The sequence below is a fragment of the Trichechus manatus genome, unplaced genomic scaffold (assembly GCF_000243295.1).
Source record: "Trichechus manatus latirostris isolate Lorelei unplaced genomic scaffold, TriManLat1.0 scaffold00042, whole genome shotgun sequence".
NCBI lineage: Eukaryota > Metazoa > Chordata > Mammalia > Sirenia > Trichechidae > Trichechus > Trichechus manatus.
This window is the reverse complement of record NW_004443978.1, coordinates 9,615,733-9,635,342: the sequence shown is the minus strand read 5'-3', so window position 1 is coordinate 9,635,342 and position 19,610 is coordinate 9,615,733. Positions and strand designations below refer to the sequence as shown.

Sequence of the window (19,610 nt, the reverse complement as noted above, 5' to 3'; positions counted from 1 at the left end):
ATTTTGAACACCCACTCAGCTCACCAGTGAAAAATGATTTCTTCCACCTCTTGTACTGATTAACAGACAGAACCTCTTGTGCAGATCCGTACCAGGATAACTGAAGTCTGGAGAGTGGAATCTTGGTTATGGGTCATGCTCACCACCTGTGCTGTGTGTTCCTGGTTAGGGTGTCCCATTGTACCTGACCATCCCCACGTGTAGATGGAGACTGTCACTCGGTGTGTATACATCTCACTGTCAGCTGAGGACTTTCACAAGCACCGTAACAGCAGATGTCGAACTTTGGTTCCCCTGGAAGCAGGGCCTGAGATGGAGCCTGCGTACAGGTGCTCCCAGGAAACGAGAGAGTGAGGCAGGGAAGGAGCAAAAGAATGTGTTGTTGGGGGTCTCTGCTGTGGGCAACAGGAGCTTGTTTCCACCAGGACCCCTGGAAAGCGTATGGATGCCTTCCAGAGTTGTCTGCCCTGAGGAGAGGCTCTGGGGCTTTTATTCACTGGCTCCTGCCCTCATTGGCTGTCTAGCAGGTGAGTAAGCTCCCAGGGCTTCTCTGAGGGCGGGAGGCAGAACCACCCTCAGTGCTTGCCTGAGGAGCAGGGGCTGGCTGTCAGCTGAGCTGGGGCCTCACAGAGGTGGGCCTAAGCATGGGAGGCTGCGCTCACTCCAGAGCATCTACATTTCAGTCTTTGCATATCCTTATATCCCAGTGCCAGTTGCCATTGAGTTAACTCCGACTCACAGAGACCCCATGTGTGTCAGAGTAGAACGGTGCTCTATAGGGTTTTCAATAGCTGATTTTTTGGAAGTAGATCACCAGGCTTTTCTTCTGAGGTGCCTCTAGGTGAACTTGAGCCCCAGCCTTTCGGTTAGCAACCTACTGTGTTAACCATTTGTGCCAATATATCCTTATAAACCCCATCCTTATGATTAAGTGCACTTCTAGGATTTTTGTTTGGGATTCTTGATAAATATTAGCTGGAAAATAATAGCAGTTAGAATAAAGTAATCTCTAAAGCGGTGAGAGGAAAATCCTATTTCTTTTTTATGTTTCAGTCTGGAGGAGTACTTCTTGGAAGGATTACAGGTCAATCAGAACCTTAGGTGACCTTTTGACTCCCTGGTTCCTGTTCCGGAACATACTGGATGAGCTTGGCGGGACCCAGCCAGGTCCAGCCTGGAGGCCTCAGCAGGCGGTAGTGGTGGGGGTGAGCACCCTTCCAGGGCCACATGCAGTCACCCTCCTGGGTCCAGTATTGTGAGATGTGTCCCCTTATCTTGTGTGTTGTCCTGAGGGCATAGGCTCAGGAGTGCCCACGTGAAAGGGGCCCTGCCAGCTGTAGTGTTTCCAACTCACTTGACCCCGTGGTTCTCCCTTCTGAAGAGCCTTCTCCGCTTCAGCTGTGGGCAGGCCTGCGCTGTGAGGAGCAGCCTCTGTGTTTGCCATCAGTGGGAAGCAGTGGGAAGGGGAGAAACAGTAGGAAAAATGCTTTGTGGACTCTTAATACTCTGTGAAGATGCTGGGTGGGATTAAAAATAATAAAATTGTAGGTTTTTGCTGGACAGAATTTAGAAAAGAATGTGAGAGGCTCTCATACCTGAGGAAGATCTAAATGGCATTGGAGATGAGAAGAGAGAGGTACCTAGGAGCAGATGTTGGCTGCCTCCCTCATGAAATAGAAATTCTGCCAGTGTGTTCCTGAAGCAAAAAGGGGTCATACAGCTGGGGTTGTGGCTTTTCACACGTGTATTGTGGCTGAGTACTGTTCTTAGCTAATATTAGAATTAAGGAACAATTAGCAGATTCATAAATTATCTTTGCTTGAACTTAAGTTAAATGTTAATCTAAAGTATGTTGTTATTAGGTGCCATTGAGTCGGTTCCAACGCATAGCGACCTGTGTACAACAGAATGAAACACTGCCTGGTCCTGTGCTGTCCTCACAATTGTTGCTATGTTTGAGCCCATTGTTGCAGCCACTGTGTAAATGCATCTCATTGAGGGTCTTCCTCTTTTTCGCTGACCCCCTACCTTACCAGCATGATGTCCTTTTCCAGGGACTGGTCCCTCCTGATAATATATACAAAGTACGTGAGACAAAGTCTCACCATCCTCACTTCTAAGGAGCATTCTGGCTTTACTTCTTCTAAGACAATCTAAAGTATACTTATACATAAAAGTGGTAGTTAAGTTTGATTTTTGAGTGTGAAATAAAAATACACTAAAAAATTAAAGCTTATGAAATCCAAAATACTTTTACTTATTAGTGGCTTATAATCAATGTATATCAGTTAAACAGACTAAAAACTTATTTGTTTAAAAGTTTGATGCTAATCAATAAATTTCCCAGCAGCCTTCTCTGCTTTGGATGGTAGCTCTGGTGTTCTTTCCAATAGTTTTCTTTTTAAAAATGAATTGTTGGGAATCTGTTTTTGGAAATGTATGACTCTAAAATTAACCCTTATTTTTGAAAAATAAAAGGGGATTACAATAAATAGCAAACCATCACTGTTAATAAAAACAAATTGAGAACTAACAGTTTCTAAGTTTCACATCCATGCACGTGGCCCTCAACACTGTGAGAGGGAGAAAAGCTAGGTCATCACCTTACGTGACTTGTTCAAGGCCATCTGACGTGGTGGTTGAGTAACGAAGCCAGGCTCCAGCAGAGGGCAGTCTTTTCAGGTTGCACAGCCTCAGATTTCTTCTGACTCAACTTTTATAAATGGGATTTCTCTGATTTAGCATATGGTTTGTTTAAACAAATAAAGAGTCAGAAATTCTCAGACCAGTGGGTGGCACTTCGAAGTGTGTTCATGTCCTTGCCATCGGCACACTGTATATCAGCGTTGTGGTTTCCAGGGATATGTGTCTTACTCCCCAAAGGTCTGGTGGTCTTGACAAGGGTGCCTCAGTGCCCTGTTTCTGGGCAGTTCTTCAGAGCTTACCCTTCCATTGTATTTCCCCAGGCCAGAGTTCTGGGGATCATATATTGTTTTCAGAACCCATGTGCCTCATTGTTAGAAGCATTGTCTGTGTTTGACAGGTTGGATAAAAGAAGTCTGTTGAGTAAAAGGTTAGGTTAATAAGAGAGACTTCAGTTTTATACATATGCAAATACAAGTTTTTTACGGTGTTAAACCGGCACCCACCCCTCTGTCAGTTTGTTCTACTATATGGTGTCTTGCATGTTGCTGTGATACTAGAAGTTATGCCACTGATATTTCAGATACCAGCAGGGTTGCCTATGGTTACAGACTTCAGCAGAGTTTCCAGACTAAGACAGACTAGGAAGAAAGGCCTGGTGATCTACTTCTGGAAAGTAACCAATGAAAACCTTATGGGTCACAACAGAACATGGTCTGACTTGCTTGCTTTGGACATGTCATCAGGAGAGAGCAATTGCTAGAGGAGGACATCATGTTTGGTGATATAGAGGGCCTGTTTAGAGGGTGAGGGAGACCCTCGGTGAGATGGGTTGGGCAAAGTAGCCGCAAGGATGGACTCGAACATGCTGGTGATTGTGAGGATGATACAGGACTGGGCGACATTTCATTCTCTTGGACATAAGGTCACCATGAGTCTGAGTCGACTTGACGACAGCTAACAAGGACACAGAGTTAGAAGAACCTCCTGTTTTGAGCATTAATGAGTACTAACAGTATTCTTTTTGGTAAGATTGAATTTTTATTTTGAAAAGTGATCATAACTTAGAAATGAATAAATGTTTGTGGATAATGCTTCTGTATTTTATTTTAATCTGTAATTTAAAATGTAAAGTTATTTCATAGAGTGCTTTGGGTTATTAGAATATTTAGCTGTGTTGTGATGTTCCATTTAAATTTAATTTCAGTAACATTAACAAAATAAGAATCCTGAATTTCAGGGTCTGCGAAGAGTCCCTGTATGGTGCAAATGGTTAAGGTGCTTGGCTGGTAACTGAAAGGTTGGAGGTTCAAGTCCACCTAGAGGTGCCTCAGAAGAAAGGCCTGGTGATCTACTTCCAAAAAATCAGCCATTGAAAATACTATGGAGCACAGTTCTACTCTGACACACACGGGGTCACCGTGAGTCAGAATTGACTCGATGGCAGCTGATTTGGTCTTGGTTGAATATAGTCTAGGACATGAGGGTGCACTGGGAATGCTACCAATTCAGTATCTTTGTTTTTCAAACAAGACCGTGATCTCTCTTAAGTTAATGTAGATACACAGTTATCACTGAATTTATGTGAGTTATTGTAGTGGACTGATTAGTTAATCAGTTAACAGCCTGTTCTAACCTTCTGATGGACTGGACCAGTCACTCTATCTGCCTGGTTCCGTTTTCTTGCCTCTTTTAGTGAATGTGGTAGTTTCTGTTTATTGCAAGGGTTAATCAGTTTTAATTATGGCAATTTTTTGGAAACATACATTTTTAAAACTTTGTATTATAGACAATTTCAAATTCACATAAGTGGAGAGAATAGTATAACAAACCTCCACGTGCCCCTCATCCTATATCAGTGACTATCGCTGTCACAAACAGTGAGCATGCACTGGGCGTCTGCTGTGTGTGTGGCATGACGACACGTGCCTGCCCTCTCAGGACTCAGAGTCCAGCTGCAGAGGAGATGTGTAGCAGAACGCACTCTGGGGAATGTGCTGGGGACCACATCCCCACCTTGTCGAAGGTGTGTGTGTGTGATTCGCTGGCCTGCCTCGTTGATGGTGGGGGGTGAGGGCAGGGGGAGTGATTCCCTGGCAGGCCTCAGCTGGTGCCCCCTTGCACCCGGGGGCAAATGACTCACCACATCTCTGAGGGTTGTATTCTTTCCCTACTTGATGACCATTTAGTTTGTTTTCATTTTTTTCTAACACAAAAAGGCAGTGTGGCAATAAACATTCTTGTACACAAATCTTTGCCTACTTGTGTGAGTATTTCTACAAGATCATGGAGGTAATATCATATAGTAATTCTGTGTTTAACTTTTTGAGGAGCTGCCATACTGTTTCAACAGCAGCTGCACCATTTTACATTCCCACCAGCAATGGACAGGCTTCCAATTTCTTCGCATCCTCACCAGCACTTGTTATTTTCCATTTTTCTCATAATGACCTTCTTGATGGGGGGCGCGGGGTGACATGGTATATCATTGTGGTTTTGATTTGCAATTCCCTGAAGACTGATGATGTTGAGCATCTTTCTATGTATTTATTGGTCATTTGTATATCTTCTTTGGAGAAGTGTCTATTCAGGTCCTTCGCCCATTTTTTGATTGGGTAGTTTGTCTTTTTGTTGTTGAGTTATAGAAGTTCTTTATATATTCTGGATACTAAGCCCTTATCAGACGTATGGTTGACAAATATTTTCTCCCATTCTGTAGGTAGTGTCTTCACTTTGTTGATAAAGTCCTTTGATGCAGAAAATTTTAAATTTTGTTGAAGGCTAGTTTTTATCTCTTTTGTTGCTTGTGCTTTTGGTGTTATATCTAAGAATCCATTATCAAAAACAGGCTTTACCCCTACATTTTCTTCTAAGAGTTTTATGGTTTTAGTTCTTAAAATTAGGGCATTGATCCATTTGGAGTTAATTTTCATGTATGGTATCATCAGCCAGGGGTCCAACTTCATTCTTTGCACACGAAGATCCAGTTGTCTCAGTGCCATTTATTGAGGCAGTTTTTTGTTTTTGCTTTAAATGTATTTAAACAAAAAACAAAACTCTTTTATCTTGAAATAGTTTCAGACATACAAAAAAGTTGCAAAAATAGTTCACGGAGTACCTGTGTACCTTTACCCATCTTTCTCTAATGTTAACATCTTTTATAGCCATTGTATAATGATCTAAACCAGGAAATTAACATTGATACACTACTGTAAAAATGGTGTAGTGGCAGTGTCTCACCTCCTCTAACTTTACAAGGGGGAAGGAGAATCAAGATCAACAGTCCAAGGCCAATTCCTATGAGGCAGAGGTCAGACATCCCTCCTGCCTCTGCCTTCTTTACCAATTCTGACACCAACTGTCCCTCCTAGGGCACTCTACTTCTCTAATGGGTTCTGTAATTTATTGCAATAGCCATACAGAACTCACAGACCATACACTTACAGGGTTTATTAGGGAAATAACAGGTTATAATTCAGGTCCGGGAATGCTCAGGATACAGTTCTTCTGTCAGGACAGTTTCTTCTTAGCTGTGCCCACAGACATGCCTCTCATTGGCACCTCAGCCTCTACCCTGCTTGGGCAAGTCTTTCAGCTCTGCTGATTTAAGTACCCAGAGCCACCCCTCTCCATCAGTAAGCCTTGGCCTGAAGGTGCTCGGCTCTAGCTCAGTGGTCGACAAACCTAGCTCCACCAAGTGCTCAGAGGCGTGCCCTAGTCTGCCAGCAAGCCTCCTGCCTAAAGGCACTCAGCTTTCTTGCTCTGTGGGCTGGCAAGCCCACTGCACCGTCTCTTGCTGGTCTTCTGCCTCTGTTGCCAGTCTCCTGCCTCCGCTGCTTCTCCTGCCACTGTTTCTTGCCGTCTTTGGTGTTACAGCTCTCTCTCTTGGTCTCCTGGTTCCAGGAGCTTCTCAGTGCAGAGATCCCGGGTCCTTTGGGATATGCTCCACTCTTGGCTCTTTGTGGTGGTGAGATCCTCTTCTCTCCGCCTCTGGGATGGCCATTTTAAGCCTAGAGGGATGGCAAAACTGACCAGTAGCCTTGTTAGGGTTCCATATACCTTACTTGCATAGTCCCACCCAGTCACTTGTGTGGGAGTTACAAGACTATGGCAAGAAAGGCCATATAAAAGTGATCCATAGCACCACAATTACTAATTATTTGAATTTTGTCAAAGGCAGTACTCTTATAACTAAAGGCAGAGTTGTTCGCAAGTTCTTGTTTCCACATCCGCATCTCTCACCTGTGATCTCTGTCACTCTTTGGTCCCAGGTTCCCCTTTACAGATGAGCAGGATGAACTGAGAATCCCCCGAAGCACCCCGGTGTGGGCCCCACTTTGCTGAGTAACATGAGACCTAGCACTGGGTCTTCTGTAGTCTATCATTACTCCTCTGTTGGCAGTGTTCTGGTGGGAAAAAACAAGGGGCAGGAAAGCCTTTCTTATTAGAAAATAGAAGAAGAATCTACTAGTTTTGGAGACTGTGCGGCACTGAAAAAGAGTGAGGTTGACCTATCTGTGCTGACTTTTCAGATTAAATAGGAATGGGCTCTATTTCCTTTTTAAACAGATATAAAACAGCCATCTGGTCAATTCTGACTTTCTTGCCACATTGTTGAACTGATACAGCTGCTTCAGATAACTCAGTTGTGGCTCAGGGAGGTTAAATTACTGATAAATTAATTTGCTTTTTATGGCTCTTATCACCCAGAACTTTGGAGATAAAATACAAAGTGCTTAAAATGATGTCGCTGTGGTGGGAACGGGTTTTGGTTTTGGTATGCTTGGTTGTTTTCACTGCTTTTCTTGTTCTCACCATTGTGTACTGAGGATGGAGAATGAGGGTCCAGGCTGGGGGGTGGGGGGTGTACGTTAGGCAAGAATGACATTCTCTGGCTATGCCGGTGGTCTTGCTATCTCAGTTCCCTGTTCCTTTGTTACCTACTCAGGTCAGAGGGGGCATTGTCAGCCTCTCTGAGGAATGGCTTGTCCTCGGAAAAGGTCTTAATAGCGCTGGCATCCTGAGAAGTCTTGGTTTTATGAACCAGTTTCGAAGAAAATTTCTGTAAAAAGTATTCGTACAGTAGGTGATTAAGCACCTTGATAATGAACAGTTTATTTAATCAGATTATTTTTTCAAAAAAACTTCAGAACAGAATTTCTTCTGTGAGTAGAGCTTATTTTGTGTATGTTCTTTCCCCTTTTTTCCCCAATTAAAATGTTTTACTATGAATTATTGTTTAAGCACCTGTGTAGCCACTTCCCAGCATAAGAAAACGTTCTTTTCATGTGTACGTAGATTCTAGAAGATGTTTTAATGGGGAGCAGGGGCAACTGGCCATTTTAAAGCCCCCTCATGCTGCTGCTTTCTGAGGAATGTGGGTATCTGGGGCTCAGCTCCACGCTGTTTCTTGTAGTGGCCTCTGTGATGGCAAATTCTGCAGCAGGATTCCAGATTCTGCAGTGATGCTGTGCTGGAAGAGAGAGCACGCCAAGGGGTCAGACTCCAAAAATGGCTTCTTGGGATTTCTCTGTAGATGAAATTTAGTGTTTAATACAAGGTTATTAGGAAGCTGGCATTCTGCTTTTGCCAGAGCTATTGCAGGACTGCCACCCTTAGGTGAGCTGGTGAGGCTCTTAACCCTTTGCAGTACAGGAGTCCAGATCTAGTCCTTTCCCCTTGCCTGCCTCCCTCTCTTCATCTGTCCCATCCATTCAGCCATCCAGCCATCCAGGCATCCATCCAGCCACCCACCCACCCATCCACCCATCCATCCATCCATCCATCCTGCCATCCCTCCATCCCTTCCACCCCACCTCCCCATGTCTAGGGAACTTGGTAACAGGCTTTGAGCGCCATTTTAAGCACTTTGTATTTTATTTTCAATCGCCTCATATGCATGTGAAAGCCAGACAGTGAATAAGGAAGACCAAAGAAGAATTGATGCCTTTTAATTATGCTGTTGGTGAAGGATATTGAATATGCCATGGACTGCCAGAAGAACAAACAAATCTGCCTTGGAAGAAGTACAACTAGGATGCTCCTTAGAAGCAAAGATGGCGAGACTACATCTCACGTACTTTGGACATGTTATCAGGAGGGACCAGTCCCTGGAGAAGGACATCATGCTTGCTAAAGTAGAGGGTCAGTGAAAAAGGAAAAGACCCATGATGAGATGGATTGACACAGTGGCTGCAGCAGTGGGCTCAAGCATAGCAACGGTTGTGAAGAGGATGGCTCAGGACTCGGCAGTGTTTTGTTCTGTGGTACATAGGGTCGCTATGAGTCAGAACTGATTTGACGGCACCTAACAACAGCAACATTTTATCTTCATAGTCCTGGGGAGCCCTGGAAGGATTTTAAGCAAGTAAATGATTTTCTTTTTCAATTTAGAACTCCGACAGGTATGGAGCACACGGAGGCAGGGCGTGTGGTCCAAGGGCTGATGGCAGTGGACTGCCTAGGGGCTCTGGCAGGCCTCACCCTCTCCAGGGCATCTGGAACTGGCTTCCGGACCCCAGTTGCCTCGAATTCCATCTCCCTACCCGCTATGTCTTTCTCCTTAAGGGAGACCCAGGCAAATAGGGTCTAAGGTCTAGAGACTTAATAAGCCAGTGGTCTCTTAGAGTAGACTGTGAGTAAAACAAAAGCCATCTGGAATGTGGAAAGTAAATATTACCCCTCTTACTTATATATATCTTATTTTTAAAAATTTCTATTTTTAGGGCTATTTTATAATTTGAGTACCATGGAAGAGGCATGCAGTTTATAAGTGAGTATGCAGTATTGTAAGTACATGTCCAAATCTTTTTTATCAGCACAGTGGGCAGTCGCAGAAGTTTGGAGACCACTGCTAAGAGCCTGCCAGAGGCCATCCTGTCAGGGAGCCAGAGGTGAGCAGGTCTTGGCCCTTAGGCCTAGTGTCTGCCTCTGTGATTGGCTGCTTTAATAGAGGCCCTGGCATCTCCAGCAGCACCATCCTCAGAAGACTGATGCCAACAGGGTACTTGCTTAGCCCTTCGTGGTAGCTGGATGTCTGCCAGCCCCCACTGACCTCCCCTTGTGAGCTGGGTGCACTGGGGGCAGCCATCTCAGGCATCCCCTTGTTGTGTATGGACTGCTGGCTTTGGAGTCAGCCCGCATTCATACCAGGCTCAGTTAAGATTGGTGTTTCTGCCCTGGGCAAGTTGTTCATTTCTCTGAGAGTCCCTCTTTTAGTTTGTAAAACAAGGGTAATTGGCCTGTGCAGGGTGCTTAGGCGAGAAGGGCCTCACCCCACTTTAACACTCTAAGGGTCAGTGGAGACTGAACACTTGTTATTTTGCATACTTTTAGCTTTATAGAAATGGTGCAGAGAAAGTACAGAGTTCCTGTATGCCTCTGACCCAGCTTCCGCCATTGTTAACACCGTGGCACGGTTGTCAGAGTGAGGAAACTGACGCTGGTGCGTCACTGTGAACTGAACTCCAGAGTTCATTTGGGTTTTACCAGGTTTTCCATGAATGCCCTCTTTCTGTTCAGGATCCGGTTGAGGGCACCACAGTGCATTTAGTTGCCTGCGATAGTTCCTCAGCCTTTCTTTGTTTTTCGTCACCACCTTGACAGTCCTGTACAGTGTTCCTCAATCTGAGTTTCTCTGATGTTTTTCTCATGATTAGACTGGGATTATCTGTCTTTGAGAAGAGCACATATGCGATGTCGTGCCTTTCTCGTCACATCATATCAGGGGAACATGGCATCCGCATGACATCACTGATGATGTTAATCTTGTTCCTTGGTTAAGGTAGTGTTTGCCAGGCTTCTCTGCTGTAAAGTTACTGTTTTTCCCTTTTCCCGCTTATTCTTTGAAAGCAAGTCACTAAGCACAGCCCACCGTCAAAGGGCTCAGGGAGAATTAAGCCCCACCTTCTGGAGAGGGAACTATCTACATACATTATTTTTAGGGTCACAGGACACTCGGATAAATTTGGCTTTCAGATAAAAAAACTAATAATTTTCTACTATAAATATGTCTCATGTAATATCTGAAATTCACATTTAACTGGGCACCCAGTATTTTGTTACATCTGGTAACCCTAATTATTTGGAATTCTGTAAGAAAGATCGGTCTGTTCTTCCCCCACATTTGATTTTTAGTTTGATTCCACCATCTGCTTGGTCATCCTTTAGCAAAGTTTGATATAGTGATTGTACTTTGTCTGCTTAATTCCCTTTAAAGTAACATGGAAACATGCAAAATAGTTTTGTTTGCCCCAGAAAAGGAATTTGTGTGTGTGTGTTAATCAAAGGATTTTTCTTATTCCATGAGCCAGAAAGGACAGCCCCTAGAAATGAAAACCAGAGTTGAAGGAAACGAGATTTGTGCTGAATTTCCAAGTCCAGATTGTGGGAGGGGCAGGGAAGCAAGCCACTGATGTCTCTTTAAGCAGCCCCAGGCGCCTGAGCAGCCACAAGCAAATGGGTCTCAACAGAACTTGGCAGTGTGAGGCGCTTGCGGATTGCTTAAGATCCCGGCTTCTCCTGGCAGGTGTGAGAGAATTCAGACTAAGTGGATGTGGAAATGAAGGAGGCCCGGGGTGGGGGTGCCCAAGGGATCTGTGTATTTTTGCTTTTCAAAGAAAACCAGACCTTTTGTTCCTTGAAGTGCACCTAGCCCATGAAATGGCCTTGCCTTTCATTAAGGCGGCAGTTCCGCAGCCACGATTACTTGGGGTGTCTCGTCCTTAGCAGCTGGTGCCCGTCAAATCAGGGCCTGCTTTTCATCAGCAGCAGGTGTTCCAGGAGGGCCTGCAGAGTTTAGAGATGGTTCCATTCTTCTTGGAGAAGAGGCTGCTGCGTTTGCAGGGCCCCACAAGCCTTTACAGAGCTGAAGGATCGCAAGTGGAGTCAGGCAGAGAGGACGTGCCAGGGTGCAGTGAGCTGGATGTGGCTCTGCTCTGTAGACAGGTGTTTTCTTATCAGTTCATCTTAAAGAAGAATGGCACTTGGGAGGGTGATATGTCACTTGAGGTCAGGTGAGGTCCTGCCTGGCACATCAGGCACTTTATTAAACATTTGTTGAATGCATGCGGGCATTCATTTTTCACATGCCACGTGTTCAGGTAATCCTCTGGGATTGCGTCATGAATTCAGGCCACCTAACCTAATCTGACCCCTGTCTTCTGTGTTAAAACTCCAGTCACTTGTCGTTTCTTACCTAAATCTACTTTCCTGGACTGTGGGGTCTGACTCCTGCTGGGTCTCCTCGGAAGCCTCCCAGTACTCTTTGGGGGTGTGTGCCTCTGATCAGAATGCCCTGCTGTTCTCCTCACGTGGGGCGCTCTCATGTCTTTGCCTCTGGAGCTGGTGTCTTGTGCTGCAGCATCTCTGGCACCTGCCAAGGTACTTGACCTGGAGAAGACCCTCATTAGGTAGTAGGGGGAAGGAGTAAATACCTACCTCAAACTAAAATTATGTGTATATCCCAAATAAGAAATGCTTACAGGTACAGAATGGAGCCCTGGTGGCGCAACTGTTAAGCACTTGGCTGCTAACTGAAAGATTAGTGGTTTGAACCCACCTAATGGTCCCTTGGGACAGAGATCTGCTCCAGTAAAGATTACAGCCTAGAAAACCTACAGGGCAGTCCTGCTCTGTCACATGGGGTTTGAGTCGAAATTGACTCTGTGGCGCCTAACGACAACGTGTACAGCGATGCCCAGGGCAACTCATTAAAATATCTGCACATGTGTACAGTTAAAAAATTTAGTAAGAAAACAAGAAGCATCACTTTTAACACAGCTTCCTAAGGTATTACAAATGTTTGTGTTTGGTTCTTATAGTACTGTTAAACAGAGCAACATATGCTTGTCCATGTGTTTTTATGCTTTAAGATACCAGATGTCTGTAGTAGAACTTTTTTATTATCTATTTTGGAATTATGTTCGGAAACTAAAAACACATTCTAGGATTTTGCTATAGAAGTGAGTGCTGAGTGCTACCTGATTGTAGGATATGTTTTGGCAGGATGTTTTGAGCTTCAGATTTTCTTGAATTTCTGTTTATGGGATGCCAGTTGGTTAAATACACAAATTGTAAACAAGTGAGGTCAGATCTTAACATCTAAAAAGAGCAGGCATTATATTTTCTGTGAGGATTTTGGAGTGAAAGTATAAACTCTGAAGCCTGGCAGCTAACTTCCACCATTGTTCAGAGGTGGGGACGCCAGGTGCTGGGCAGGGGACAGTGGCATGGGTTGTAGTTTTCCGTTATCAGGTGGGCTCAGCTTGACCCACGCCTGAGAAAGCCCCGTCCTGAGTGTGGCCTCCATCCTGAGGGCTCCAGACAGAGAGCTTATGACTTGCATACTGTGGCCACCGCTCTGACCATCCGGGGTCAGTGGGGTAGGAAGGGAGCCCTCCAGTAAGTATTACAAGGTTTAGATCACCCGGCTGTTGCTGTTCTGTGGTCTAGAGCCACGATGGAATCGTTGAGTGAAATGAACAATGGAGCTTTCCTTTTTACACAGACCATAGTCTTTTCAGAACTGCTCATTGCTCTTCCATGAGGAAACTTGAGTAGCTGTTTATCTGTCCCTTTCCAGATTTTTCTGCTTTTTATAGCAGAATATGAGGTCAGCAGAAGGTTTCCTTGTCAGCTTTAATGCTATTGAATTGAACGTTGTTGCAGCTGTGGCGTTTGTCGCCAGGTATTTGTCTCCCTTAGTTCTGGCTAACGAGCATCTTTGAGGCACAGAGTTTCTCGCTAGAATAGAAATGTCTTTATGAGAGGTACAGTCCACCTTGGGTGACTCGGTTTCAGCCTCTTAACAGTTTGGGAAGGCTGCCCCATCTTGCACTTTGTTTTCAAACTTTATTGGCACAGGACATCTCTGTAGACATACATGATTGTATCAGGACACCAGTGTAGCAGCAACATGAACTGCTCTGCCGATGTGGAGGCTGGGGGTAGCGGGAGGTGGTAGAGGGCTTAGAGATGCAACTGTGGGAAGGTGTCAGAATGTATCCTGAGACCACTGCTGATGAACCCTGGACACAGGTGTGGAAGTGCAGCTCTGGAGTCAGATGTTAGAGGGCAGGTCATGTCCCTGGTGAAGGCTCTGTCCTCAGTGCTGTCTGATGTTCTCCTGTGAGGATCTTCCCACCTCCCTTGGCCCAGGAACCTCCCTGAAACTGGAGGCTAGATATTTCTACCTGAAACTAAGTCCAGTCTCAGCATTTCTTCTGCTGGGTTCCTCTTTTTCCTAAAACCGATGATTCTGTCATTGGTTCAGCTCTTCCTTGACCTCCCGTTTCCAACACCTTGACAATAATGAAAGTCGCTTCGTGGCCAGCGTTAGTTGAGCACTTGCTGTGCTAGGCTTCCTCTTAGTGCTTTGCGTGTGTGGTCGCGCTTGCTTCCTGCCCCAGCCTATTCACGTGAGGTGTCTGTGCCCACGTTTCCCATTTCTTATGTCACTGCTGGACTTGAGGCCTCATCACTTTAAACTGGAATTATTTTAATCGCCCCCTGACGGAGCTGCATACCATGGCCTGCTTAATGTTTCTCAAACACTTTGATCACAGCAGTCCCCTCCAAAAGTCTTTGCTGGCCCCACTTCCTCTAGGTAGAGATCAAATTCTTTAGCCAGGTGCTGTCTGCTTCCAGTCCCATCTCCCACTGCTTTCCTGTAGGAATCTGCCACTCTCTGCCAAGCTTTTTGCACTGTCATCAACAAACATACCTCGTTTTCTTATCTTCAAGCTTGTGCTCAAACTCTTTCATCTGTATGACTTCAGGTTATTATACCTTCCCCTGCCCTCATCTGGTTTTGGTGTGGATTCATCTCTCTGCCCTTGGATTTGAATGGCAGCGAGGCTTGTCTGTTTGTGGACACTGCAGATGTGTGCAGTGCTGTCTTGGAACATTATTAAATGTCTTAACTTTTGACTTCTCAAGAGCTTGCCTGTTGTTCTGCAGTTGAATTATGAACTCCTTCAGCCAAGAACCATAACCTAAAAGTCACCCCCAGCACCAAACTCAGGGCATAGAGAAATACTTGCTTTCGAGTTCTAATGAAAGTTAATACTTAGAATAGAGGAAGCTCTGTGTGGCTTGCGAGAGAACTCTGTATTCTCCTTCGCACGTCCCATACTGTTCTTCATTGCTTTACAAGCAACTCACACAGACCTAACAAGACAGAAGAACAAAGAGTTCATTGGAGTGAAACTTCCTAAGGTTTGTGTACATCAGGACAGTAAAGACATTATCATCATCATTGGTATTATCATCCGTTAGTAGAAAATATGAGACGGAAGCTCCAGTGGCATTCATAATTAATTAGTTTGTATTATTTTTGGAATATTTATGATGTAGAACTCTTCAGTTCCTTGGGGGTGTTCTCCATGTGGCTGTGGTTGGAAAACTCATGGAAGTGGGATGAGAGAGTTGGTTCATCATTCTTTGCGTTCTTTTTTTTTTTTTTTTTTTAATATTGTGGTTTGGGTGAGAGTTTACAGAGCCGATTAGTTTCCCATCCAACAATGTATACAGTTCTCTTTCGTGATATTAGTTGTACTCTCCTCAGTATGACCGCACTCTACCCACTTCTCCCTGAGTTCCCTGTTTGTATTCACCCGTCTTTCCCGCCCCTTCCTGCCTTCTGAACTTTGTTTTTGGGCAAATGCTGCCCTTTTGGTCTCCTATGGTTGATTGTTTTGAGAAGCACATTCCTCACTGTTGTTAACTCTTCACTTTATAGGCCTGCCTATTATTTAGTTGAAAGGTGACCTTCAGGAAGGGGTTTTGTTTCGGGTTTGAAGGGTGTCTAAGGGCCATAGTCTCAGAGGTTCATCCAGCCTCTATCAGACCAGTAAGTCTGGTCTTTTTTATGAATTTGAATTTTTTTCTATGTTTTTCTCTCACTCTGTTCAGGACCATCTACTGTGATCCCAATGAGAGCAGTCGGTGGTAGTAAGCAGACACCATCTAGTTCTGGTCTCAGGCTCATGGAGGCTGTGTTTGTGTGGTCTCTTAGTCCTTTGGACTAATTGTTTCCTTGAGGCTTTGATTTTTTTCACTCTTCTTTGCTCCAGATGGGAGGAGACCAGTAGTTGTATCTTAGATCCTTAGCGTTCTTGGTTAACAGTCCCTGCTGTGTATCTACACTTGAATCTGCAGCGTATGTGTTTCTGTTGCTGGGATTAGAATAAAAGAAAGTAGAGGCTTCCCCTTCACATGCAATTCTTAGACTGAAGGACTCCTTTTTCATTCTGTAGTGTCTATTTTATCATAAGACCTCGGTCTCATTGGAGATTAAATTGTATTCTTTCACTTTAGTGGTTTATTTAATTGAGAACATCTCAATGAAAAAGCAATGTTTGAAACATTGCAGTTGTAAAGACCTGGGGTCACCCAGAGGTTTTAATTGATCCCTGTGATGAATGGAGATAACTCCTGTGGTGAAGGCCTCCTTTCCATTATTTTCAAGGCCTTTATCCCATCTTGATCAGCACAGAACAGCTTAATGTTTCTGGCTGATTGCACCTTGAGTTATGCTACTTTTAAAGCATTGACTTCATAACTGAGAGGCTGTGCCTGAGTGAGCCAAATAACTTAGTCCTGTGCTATTTATTGCACAAAGCATTAAAAACATTAACTTGGTCATCTGTCTTATTTTTCATAGGCTCTGTCATCACTTTAATTGGTTGTTGTTAGATGTTTTAAAAGGAGTATTTTGGCACGAATGGATTTGCTTAATCAATTTCTCATGACTTGCAGGACATTTACATTTTTAAAAAAAGAGCTGTGGGTGATGGGAGCAGAGCAACCCATTGGCCTTTATGCATCCTTGTCCTAGAGGACATAATGAGGCTGCTAGGGGGAGCTTTTGTGAGGTAGGAGGGAAGGAAACATAAACTTGAAAAAGTAAGGGCCAGAATGTAGAAACCTCCCCATTTACAGAGAATATCCAGTAGCAATCCATGTCAAACCACTTTGAAAGATGACTATTAAGAATGCTAAAACCAAGTCACCATTGTTTTAAGTCAGCAAAATTCAGAAGAAAATTATGAATCTGTTCAGAGAAAGTTTATGAACCAATTAAGGCCTTTATAACTTCCATAACTTTGAAAAGTATGGAACAACTTTAAACTTGGGCACTAGCTTGTTTTATATGCCATAGCTAAATAATCTAATGAGTTTCAATAGCTATTTTTGGTTCTTTGAACTTGGATATTTATAGAAAAGCTTATCAGTACAACTTAAAAAAAGATTTACTTCCATGATTAGGTCAAAATATAGTTCACAAATTACTATTTCATAACAGTATTTGCAAAATAATTAATAGTGTAACTTAGTACTTTGAAGACTTTTAGATCAGAAATAGTCTCTAAGGGTGAAAGGATTATTTTAAGATTTAACAAGTGACCAAATGTTATTTGTACATGGTGAGTAGCTTATTGGTGAAGTACCGTCAGGTTTCCATGGTCTTCTTGTTATCTGGGAATGTTAATTAGTAGCCTAGTTGTTTGTCCAGTATATTCAAGTTCTTAGTAAAAATTCTGAGATTTTCTTTTTTTAAAAAAAATTGTTGTAGTTTAAATGAAATTTACATTTCAAGTTAGTCTCCCATACAAAAATTTATACACACACTGTTATGTGACCCTGATTGCTCTCCCCACACTGTGACAGTGCACTCCTTCTTTCCACCCCTGATTCCCCATGTCCACTTAACCAGCTCCTAACCCTCTCTGCCTTCCCATCTCACCTCTGGACAGAAGCTGCCCATTTAGTCTCTTGTATCTACTTGAGCTAGGAGGCACACTCCTCACGAGTATTGCTTTATGTCCCACAGTCCAGTCCAATCCCTGTCTGAAGAGTTGGCCTTGGAAATTGTTTTAGTTCTGGGCTGATAGAGAATCCAGGGACCGTGCTTTCCAGGGTTCCTCCAGGCTCAGTCAGACCATTAAGTCTGGTCTTCTCACTAGAAATTGAGTTCTGTACCCCACCTTTCTCGTGCTCCATCAGGGAATCTCTTTTGTGTTCCCTGTTAGGGCAGTGGTTTGTGGTAGCTGGGTACCATCTAGTTCTTCTGGTCTCAGGCTGATGAAGTCTCTGGTTTACGTGGCCCTTTCTGTCTCTTGGGCTAATATTTCCTTGTGTCTTTGGTGTTCGTCATTTTCCTTTACTCCAAGTGGTTGGGACCAATGCATCTTGGATGGCTGCTTGCAAGCTTTTAAGGCCCCAGATGCCACTCACCAAAGTAGGATGCAGAACATTTTCTTAATAAGCTTTGTTGTGCCAGTTGACCTAGATGTCCCCTGAAAGCATGGTCGCCAGACCCCTACCCTGCTACTCTGTCCCTCAAAGTGTTTGATTGTATTCAGGAAACTTCTTAGCTTTGGTTTAGTCCAGTTGTGCTGACTTCCCCTGTAGTGTGTGCTGTTCTTCCCTTCACCTAAGATAATTCTTTTCTACCATCGAGTTAGTAAATAACCCTCACCCTCCCTCCCCACCCTCATAACCATCAAAGAATGTTTTCTTCTGTGTTTAAACCTTTTCTTGAGTTCTTATAATAGTGGTCTTATACAATATTTGTCCTTCTGTGACTGATTAAATTCACTCAGCATAAGCCTTCGAGATTCCTCCATGTTATGTTTCATGGCTTCATCATTGATCTTTATCATTGCATAGTATTTCATTGTGCGGATATACCATAATTTGTTTATCCATTCATCCGTTGATGGGCATCTAGGTTGTTTCCATCTTTTTCCTATTGTGAACAGTGCTGCAGTGAACATGGGTGTGCATATATCTATTCGTGTGATGGCTCTTATTTCTCTGGGATATATTCCAAGGAGCGGGATAGCTGGATCTTGTGGTACTTCTATTTCTAGCTTTTTAAGGAAGCGCCAAATCGCCTTCCAAAGTGGTTGTACCATTTTACATTCCCACCAACAGGGTATAAGTGTTCCAGTCTCTCCACAACCTCTCCAGCATTTATTATTTTGTGTTTTGGATTAATGCTAGCCTTGTTGGGGTGAGATGATACCTCATTGTAGTTTTGATCTGCATTTCTCTAATGGCTGATGATTGTGAGCATTTCTTCATGTGTCTGTTAGCCGCCTGAATATCTTCTTTGGCAAAGTGCCTGTTCATATCCTTTGCCCATTTTTTGACTGAGTTATTTGTCTTTTTGTTGTTGAGGTTTGGCAGTATCTTGTAGATTAGACTCTGATTGGATTTGTCGTAGCCAAATTTTTTTTCCCAGTCTGTAGGTTGTCTTTTGACTCTTTTAGTGACGTCTTTTAATGAGCATAAGTGTTTGATTTTTAGGAGCTCCCAGCTATCTAGTCTCTCTTCTGGTGCTTGTGCATTGTAACTTATGGTTTGTATTCTTTTTATGCCATGTATTAGGGCTCCTAGTGTTGTCCCTATTTTTTCTTCCATGATCTTTATCATTTTTGATTTTATATTTAAGTCTTTGATCCATTTTGAGTTAGTTTTTGTGCATGGTGTGAGGTACGGGTCTTGTTTCAGTTTTCTGCTAATGGATATCCAGTTACGCCAGCACCATTTGTTAAAGAGACTGTATTTCCCCCATTTAATGGACTTTGGGCCTTTGTCAAATATCAACTGCTCATAGGTGAACGAATTTATGTCTGGATTCTTAGTTCTGTTCTGTTGGTCTGTATATCTGTTGTTGTGCCAGTACCAGGCTGTTTTGACTACCGTGGCAGTATAATAGGTTCTATAATCAGGTAGCGTGGTGCCTCCCACTTTGTTCTTCTTTTTGAGATAATACTTTACTTATCCGGGGCCTCTTCCCTTTCCATATGAAGTTGGTGATTTGTTTCTCCATCTCATTAAAAAATGTCGTTGGAATTTGGATTGGGATTGCATTGTATCTGTAGATTGCTTTGGGTAGAATTGACATTTTCAGAATGTTGAGTCTTCCTATCCATGAGCAAGATATGTTTTTCCACTTA

At 43.6% G+C, this 19,610-nt stretch overlaps 1 protein-coding gene across 3 annotated transcripts in view; it reads left to right on the top strand.

Annotated features, from left to right (window-relative positions):
* Window positions 1–19,610, top strand: part of DTD1 (D-aminoacyl-tRNA deacylase 1) — a 239,097-nt gene that overhangs the window by 97,054 nt on the left and 122,433 nt on the right. The window contains exon 5 of one of the 3 annotated variants that reach the window (XM_023731406.1): window positions 9,462–9,535. The exons of the other annotated variants lie outside the window; for them this stretch is intronic. Coding sequence (XP_023587174.1) covers window positions 9,462–9,500 — 39 coding nt within the window. The 3' untranslated portion in view covers window positions 9,501–9,535. Of the gene's footprint in view, window positions 1–9,461; window positions 9,536–19,610 lie in introns of those variants that run through there. 3 annotated transcript variants of the gene reach the window in all.